This window comes from Borostomias antarcticus, assembly GCF_949987555.1.
Source record: "Borostomias antarcticus genome assembly, chromosome: 24".
Taxonomy (NCBI): domain Eukaryota; kingdom Metazoa; phylum Chordata; class Actinopteri; order Stomiiformes; family Stomiidae; genus Borostomias; species Borostomias antarcticus.
The window spans coordinates 1,714,287-1,723,200 of NC_140257.1; the positions used below are offsets into that span (position 1 = coordinate 1,714,287).

Sequence of the window (8,914 nt, forward strand, 5' to 3'; positions counted from 1 at the left end):
CTGGGCTGTGAGGGACAGAACCCAGACCCTGGGCTGTGAGGGACAGAACCCAGACCCTGGGCTGTGAGGGACAGAACCCAGACCCTGGGCTGTGAGGGACAGAACCCAGACCCTGGGCTGTGGAGACAGGAGGGACAGAACCCAGACCCTGGGCTGTGAGGGACAGAACCCAGACCCTGGGCTGTGGAGACAGGAGGGACAGAACCCAGACCCTGGGCTGTGGAGACAGGAGGGACAGAACCCAGACCCTGGGCTGTGGAGACAGGAGGGACAGAACCCAGACCCTGGGCTGTGGAGACGGGAGGGACAGAACCCAGACCCTGGGCTGTGGAGACAGGAGGGACAGAACCCAGACCCTGGGCTGTGGAGACGGGAGGGACAGAACCCAGACTCTGGGCTGTGGAGACGGGAGGGACAGATGTCCTGCTGATTATTCTGTTTTCCTGAGTGTTTCCGTCTCCTCGACAGATGACTTCAAACCTCGCAGGAGTATTGTGTTTGCCAGCTGGAGCGCTGGAGAATTTGGGAGCGTTGGCGCCACCGAGTGGTTGGAGGTGAGAACACCAGCTTTAATCTTTACTGAACATGTTTGTAAATGTTGTGCAGTGGTTATTGAGTCTTATGGAACATGTTCATCTCTCAGAGAACCTGAGAAACTCGAGATTTTTAAGCGAGCATTTAAAACATAGTATTTTATTATATAGTTTAATTTATATTATATTTAAATCTGTATAATATATTAAAATAAGTGTTTTGCTTTAATCATGTATTGCATGTTTTACAATGTACTCTCTTGATATTTTCTTGTTTTTCATTTTTATTTAATTTTTTATACTATAGTACTGTTTTTAAATTCAGTTTGCTTTCATTCTGTAAAGCACCGTGTTACATTTGCTCTTATGAGCGGTTCAAACCTGGCGTGACTCTTGCGCTCTCTCCAGGGATACCTTTCGTCTCTGAACATGAAGGCCTTCTCCTACATCAACCTGGATGGAGTGGTTACAGGTATGAAGGGCTTCTGTTTCACCAATGCGTCATAGCCGACTAGAAATGTTGGGTTTAATTTAATAACCCCAAGAGTGTTCAAGGGACCTGCCATCTTTTGGAGCCGTTGTCACTTGGTGTGGTTGTGAAGAGGAAGTCATGTCAGTGTAGTTGTGAAGAGGAAGTGATGTCAGTGTAGTTGTGAAGAGGAAGTGATGTCAGTGTTGTTGTGAAGAGGAAGTGATGTCAGTGTGGTTGTGAAGAGGAAGTGATGTCAGTGTGGTTGTGAAGAGGAAGTGATGTCAGTGTGGTTGTGAAGAGGAAGTGATGTCAGTGTGGTTGTGAAGAGGAAGTGATGTCAGTGTGGTTGTGAAGAGGAAGTGATGTCAGTGTGGTTGTGAAGAGGAAGTGATGTCAGTGTGGTTGTGAAGAGGAAGTGATGTCAGTGTGGTTGTGAAGAGGAAGTGATGTCAGTGTGGTGTGGTGAAACCCCTCTTGTGTCCGGCAGGTCTGGGGGGGTTCAAGGCGTCCTCCAGCCCCCTGATGCACGACCTGCTGAGGACCACCCTGCAGGAGGTCAGGACCCCACCCCTCATTAACACCCTCCCCCCCAGATACACCTGAACACTGCTCATTCACACCCTCCCCCCCAGATACACCTGAACACCCCTCATTAACACCCTCCCCCCCAGATACACCTGAACACTGCTCATTCACACCCTCCCCCCCAGATACACCTGAACACCCCTCATTAACACCCTCCCCCCAGATATACCTGAACACCCCTCATTAACACCCTCCCCCCAGATACACCTGAACACCCCTCATTAACACCCTCCCCCAGATACACCTGAACACCCCTCATTAACACCCTCCCCCCCAGATACACCTGAACACTGCTCATTCACACCCTCCCCCCCAGATACACCTGAACACCCCTCATTAACACCCTCCCCCCAGATACACCTGAACACCCCTCATTCACACCCTCCCCCCCAGATACACCTGAACACCCCTCATTAACACCCTCCCCCCCAGATACACCTGAACACCCCTCATTAACACCCTCCCCCCAGATACACCTGAACACCCCTCATTAACACCCTCCCCCCAGATACACCTGAACACCCCTCATTAACACCCTCCCCCCAGATACACCTGAACACCCCTCATTAACACCCCCCCCAGATACACCTGAACACCCCTCATTAACACCCCCCCCAGATACACCTGAAAACCCCTCATTAACACCCTCCCCCCCAGATACACCTGAACACCCCTCATTAACACCCCCCCAGATACACCTGAACACCCCTCATTAACACCCTCCCCCCAGATACACCTGAACACCCCTCATTAACACCCTCCCCCCAGATACACCTGAACACCCCTCATTAACACCCTCCCCCCAGATATACCTGAACACCCCTCATTAAAACCCTCCCCCAGATACACCTGAACACCCCTCATTAACACCCTCCCCCCAGATACACCTGAACACCCCTCTAACACCCTCCCCCCCAGATACACCTGAACACCCCTCATTAACACCCTCCCCCAGATACACCTGAACACCCCTCATTAACACCCCCCCCAGATACACCTGAACACCCCTCATTAACACCCCCCCCAGATACACCTGAACACCCCTCATTAACACCCTCCCCCCCAGATACACCTGAACACCCCTCATTAACACCCTCCCCCAGATACACCTGAACACCCCTCATTAACACCCTCCCCCCAGATACACCTGAACACCCCTCATTAACACCCTCCCCCCAGATACACCTGAACACCCCTCATTAACACCCTCCCCCCCAGATACACCTGAACACCCCTCATTAACACCCTCCCCCCAGATACACCTGAACACCCCTCATTAACACCCTCCCCCCCAGATACACCTGAACACGCCTCATTAACACCCTCCCCCCCAGATACACCTGAACACCCCTCATTAACACCCCCCCCAGATACACCTGAACACGCCTCGTTAACACCCTCCCCCCAGATACACCTGAACACCCCTCATTCACACCCTCCCCCCCAGATACACCTGAACACCCCTCATTCACACCCTCCCCCCCAGATACACCTGAACACCGCTCTAATGTGTTCTACCTCCCCTCAGGTGAGGAGCCACAACAACCCCGACAAGAGCATCTTGTCCCAGTTCACCGTGGGCAACTGGGAGGACGACATGTAAGAACAGCAGGACTGCATCAGAGGGAGGGAGGGAGGGAGGGAAACGGAATTAGTGAGTGAGTGAGGTTAGCTTAGTTAGTACGTTTAGTTAAGTTAGTTAGTTAGCTAGCTAGTTAGTAAGTTAGCTAGTTAGTTGGTTAACTAGCTAGTTAGTTAGCTAGTTAGTTGGTTAACTAGCTAGTTAGTTAGTTAGCTAGTTAGTAAGTTAGCTAGTTAGTTGGTTAACTAGCTAGTTAGTTAGTAAGCTAGTTGTTAGTTAGCAAGTAAGTAGTTAGTTAGTTAGTTAGTTAGTTGGTTTGCTAGTTAGTTAGTTAGTTAGTTAGTTAGTTGGTTAACTAGCTAGTAAGTTAACTAGTTGTTAGTTAGCAAGTAAGTAGTTAGTTAGTTAGTTAGTTAGTTAGTTAAGGCACAGGCCAGACATGTTAGCGTAAACAACACGCCTCACCCTGTGTTTCTGTGGGTCCAGTCTGGAGCCCCTGAGGATGGGCGACGCTGCCTACCCCTTCCTCGCCTTCTCCGGCATCCCCTCCATCTCCTTCCGCTTCGCCAAGAACTCGGTCAGTCTGGGGAAACACACACACACACACACACACACACACAACGGCTGTCAAGGCCACACGCACCACACATGCGTGCTCGGGTGCACCCAGGTTTTCCCGTTAGATGTTAAGAGCATCTTGACTGGATCAGAAATGATCCCTGGAGCGCCGCCCTGCAGGGTCTACGTGGGAGAACAGGTGTGCTCTAGAGAACGCTGAAGTCCGTGGCTGCGTTCCGAATCGCATACTTGTACTTCTTACTACCAGTACCTACTACAGCTGCCCTTAGAAAGTACGAACTTTGCAAGCAGTAGGCATCCAATTGGGACATACTACCTTGTCATAACATTGCGTCTTGAAATTTGCCCACATCCGTCGCTGTCCATAACGCGACATTCGTCTACAGCTGTCACGACTCGCACATGTGACGCACATTTACGCTGCGCACAGGATTGTGGGTCAGAATAGCCAGAAAAGCCTGCTGGCTTGCATACTGCAAAATACGACCGGATGTAGTAGGACATCCTGGTATTTTTTGCCATACTGCATGTATTGGGACATACTACATCCTGTTTTGCCATACTATATAGTAGGGTAGTATGCGATTCGGAATGCAGCCCGTGTATTTATGGCGTTTTGGACCACAGCAGGCGTGCAGAGCTCACATGGTCAGTGACTTTTCAGCCATGCGTTTCTTCCAGCCAGCTACTTCCGTAGTTTGACATATTTCCAACTCACCAACGGGCGATAGAGGCGGGACATAACGTTCAGAGGAATTTGATATTGAAACTTTGACAAGTGGGCGAGTTATAACACATTTAGACAGATTGGATAGACAGAACGAGGTTGACCTTGCTCTTGCATTGCTGACATGACAAGCGCTCGGGACATTTTCTTTTACAGGATGAAAAAAATCATAGGATTTGATATAAACAGAAATGTAGTAATTTTTTGGCATATATTGTTAAACGGTTGCACACTATGACCAAGGATGTGATCAAAATGGAAACAAATGCATTTTTGTTTTCGTGGCATCTTTAAGCCCCGCCCCTAACCTTACCTCCCCTCCAGGACTACCCGTATTTCGGGACGCAGCAGGACACCCGCGAGCAGCTCAACTCCGTCACGTCCAACCAGACGCCCCAGCTGGCCAAGTCGGCGGCGCAGGTCGCCGGGCACATGGCCCTCCGGCTGGTCCATGACCACCTGCTGCGCCTGAGCCTGGAGAAGTACAACGCCATCATCCGCCAACACGTGGCCGACATCACCATCAAAGTGGTCAACATCCGCAGGGTGGGAGGCTCTCCTCTGTATTCATGCTCCCGTTGGTTTACGTTTGTTTAACCCCGTGACCAAAATGGCGGCAGGATTGCCCAGCTGGGTCCGGTCAGCGCGGTCAGTCTGTCTGGACACCACTCAGTAATGACGTCATTACTCTGTTCTTTTCTCTCTCATCTCTCGCTCCTGATTGGCTGTTCAGCTGCAGCCCGGCGTCCTGCCCGAGGACCTGGACACCCGATGGCTGACGTCGGCGTCGGGAACGTTCAGCCGCGCCACCCGAGGCCTGAACACCGACATCCAGAACAGCGACCTGGAGGACGTGGAGATGTGCCGGCGCATCAATGACCGCATCATGAAGGTAACACACACACACACACACACACTCACACACACACACTCACACACACACTCACACACACACACACACACACACACACACACACACACTCACACACACTCACACACACACACACTCACACACACACACACACACATTCACACACACTCACACACTCACACACACACACACACACACACACACACACTTTCACACACACACACGCTCACACACACACACACACGCTCACACACGCTCACACACACACACACACACACTCACACACACTTTCACACACACTTTCACACACACTCACACTCACACACACAGACACACTCTCTCACTCACGCGCACACACACTCGCACACACACGCACACACACACACACACATTCGCGCACACACACTCGCACACACACTCGCACACACAGACGCACACTCGCACTCACGCACACACACACATTCGCGCACACACTCGTGCACACACACTCGCACACACTCGCGCACACACACACACGCACACACTCGCACGCACACACTCGCGTACACACACACACTCGCACACACACGCACGCATGCACTGACCTACACAATTGCATCACAAAGGTCACACACACACACACACACACACACACACACCCTACATGGACCGCATCATGAGGGTCATGAGAGTTTCAGGAAACTTCAGTTTGGATCTAAAATTTCAGCTCAATCAGCCAAAGCCGTCAGTCCTGAGTAACTGAACCCTGAACTCCGCCCCCTCCTCCTCGTCTCCGTAGGTGGAGCGGGACCTGCTGTCCCCGTACGTGTCCCCCATGGACAGTCCCTTCCGTCACATCCTGATGGGCTCGGGCCCCCACACCCTGCAGGCCCTGTCCGCCCACCTGGACGCCCTGATCAGCAGCCATCCCGAGGCGGACGCAGACCTCTTCCGCACCCAGTTCGCCCTGTCCACATGGACCGTCCAGGGCTGCGCCAACACGCTGGCCGGGGACATCTGGGCCATCGACAACCAGATCTGATCCCCAGCCTCTGACAACCAAACCAACAAACTAAAGCTCAAGTTAGAGGTGGAGCTGTTTCGGTCAGATGTTCAGTGATCGATATCAACGTCACAAAACAAATAATCTCCCCATCTTGCGATACAGACACCACTCCTCTAGTGAGGGAAGTGTTTCCAAATTGACCTGCCTTAAACACCCAAGTTCATCATCCCCTAAAAACACTAGTATTACTCTGAACTTGGTGCATTGATACATTGGTGCTAATAACGACCAACATGGTTGTCGACATGTCGCAGTCCTTCTTAGAATGGTATTAACAGAACATTTTGAATGTAGTCCAAATAGACTGCAGTGTCAGCATGATATTCATAAACGGGCTCAACACAGGCTCAACACAGGCTGAACACAGGCTCAACACAGGCTCAACACAGGCTCAGGTATCAACCAGCCCTGGCCGCCGCCCATAAGAACAGATCATCATGATACACAAGTGATGTCGTATTGTGTACCAAGGACAAAATGCAGATGTTAGAAATGATGGTGATCCTCACCAAGCACTGAAAACTCAGCTCTATTTATTTACTTATTTATTTATCAGTGACAGGGTTCACTATAAATAGTTTTTTAACGCCTTTTTAAAAAAATGTGTATAATTATCGGGAGCAGTGCCTTCCATAATTATGACAGTTATACTGTTGAAATGACAAAAGCAGCATCTGCTAATGGAAGCTGTGCCTCTTGATCCTGAGACAGGGTCCTGGGAGGACGAGACCACCTGAGCCACCTGACACACAAACACACCCTTCCTTCCTTCACCTGAACGCAGCCAAGGAATCTCTGATCTAACACAATGGGGACAGGTGTGAAGTCGTGCTGCTCTACAGCTCATGCCAATCCATGTGCGGTCAGATCAGTGGTTTCTCAGAGAAACAGGAAGGAAGGTTGTAGTTCTAATAATCATAAGATGGCCGTCTCCTCCAGGACCTGTCTGTCAGGGCAGGACGCTCACTTCCCGTCCTGAGACGTTATCGGGAGCAGTGTCTTCCATAATGTGAAGAAGAAGGTAGTTTTTGCCTACCAGTGTGTTGCTATGGGAGGCAGTGCCCTTCATAGCTCACTGTCGGGGCATGTTATTATCGGGAACAGTGTTTCTCATAATGTTGTATATAAACGGCTCGTATGAGCATGTCGTCTTTCACCCATGTTTGAGCTTCCCTTCTGCGTCGTCCCAGTTCAGGCCCCTGAGAACGGCCTGCTGGGCCTGGGCCAGAAACAGGCCCCTGAGAACGGCCTGCTGGGCCCCTGACGCCCTCCACACACCCACACGTGTGGAGATCTGACTACTGCTACTCTAGAGTGGGTGGATCTGAGCTGTCTGAGGCTCTAGACCAGACCTCACTTTAGAGAGCTAGTCTCAGTCTGTCTCTGTCTCCTGTCATCAGAGGACCAATCAGGACTGAGAAAAATATCTCAACCACTTCTTCTGAAACATGTTGGAAGTCGTGGTTGAGAGATTCCCTCTGCAGATTGAGATGGTCCAGTCATGTGCTCTTTATATTTATCCTGCTATGATTGTTGGTCTGAAATTACCTTTTTCTCCTGATCCTCCACTTCTCTTATCCAGCCGTCTGTTCTGATAGAGCGCTTCTGTGTTCTGATAGAGCGCTTCGGTGTTCTGATAGAGCGCTTCTGTGTTCTGATAGAGCGCTTCGGTGTTCTGATAGAGCGCTTCTGTGTTCTGATAGAGCGCTTCTGTGCCTTTTCCACTGTTTGTATTATGAGTGTTAGGAAGTCCTGGATAGTGCAGGTTCTTTCTTGGGGATGTACATTTTGTTCTTTTGACGTGTCAAAACGCTTGCCTTTCAAATCAGTAGTAGTTCTGGTGGATGGATGGGATCTTGATCTGATGTTTAGTTGTTGTTTTTTTGCTCAAGCCCAAAGTTGTTCTTGTAGACTGAAGAGAGTTGAACCTGTCTGAGCTCAAACAGTCTGGGGCCTCATCTATCATTGTGGATCCAAAACTAAAGAAGGGTCGGCACTCAAAACTATGTTTATGCTCTTTAATTCCTAACGGTGGACAGACCTGACGGACGCGCTTCAGCTCTGCCTTCTTCAGTGTTTAGCCTGAGATTTTTTTACTTTTCTGCGCAAATAATGTGATGTATCATGACAAACTTCCAAGGGATATTGTGAGATATATATATATACACACAATATTTCCCATCGAGTTTTGTCATGATGCATCACATTATTTGCGGAGAAAAGCAAGTACAAAAATCAGGTGTAAATGAAAGGGTGAATCCACAATGATACATGAGGCCCCTGAAGAGAATCACAAATGTAACAAGAAGAAAATGTTTTGCTTGCATACGTTAAAGATAAAGGTTTGAGATGTTTAAGATAAAGGTTTCAGATGTTAAAGATAAAGGTTTGAGATGTTAAAGATAAAGAGTTTGTAAAGGAAACCTCCCAGGCTAGCTTCCTCACCAGCCAGCCAGCGCTCTCTCACCTGTTGTAGTTCATGATAAAGCGTGTAGAGTAGACTTTGGGGCGTATGATTTG

The 8,914-nt window shown here is 49.8% G+C and overlaps 1 protein-coding gene across 1 annotated transcript in view; it reads left to right on the plus strand.

Moving 5' to 3' along the window:
• LOC311325133 (transferrin receptor protein 1-like) overlaps nucleotides 1–8,914 on the plus strand; it is a 36,554-nt gene that overhangs the window by 27,171 nt on the left and 469 nt on the right. Inside the window, exons 11-18 of the mRNA XM_084457793.1 lie at nucleotides 469–554; nucleotides 942–1,005; nucleotides 1,493–1,560; nucleotides 3,119–3,189; nucleotides 3,659–3,749; nucleotides 4,803–5,024; nucleotides 5,212–5,370; nucleotides 6,128–8,914. The exon at nucleotides 6,128–8,914 is cut by the window's right edge and continues 469 nt beyond it. Of these exons, the coding sequence (XP_084313919.1) occupies nucleotides 469–554; nucleotides 942–1,005; nucleotides 1,493–1,560; nucleotides 3,119–3,189; nucleotides 3,659–3,749; nucleotides 4,803–5,024; nucleotides 5,212–5,370; nucleotides 6,128–6,370 (1,004 nt within the window). The 3' untranslated portion in view covers nucleotides 6,371–8,914. The remainder of the gene's footprint in view (nucleotides 1–468; nucleotides 555–941; nucleotides 1,006–1,492; nucleotides 1,561–3,118; nucleotides 3,190–3,658; nucleotides 3,750–4,802; nucleotides 5,025–5,211; nucleotides 5,371–6,127) is intronic.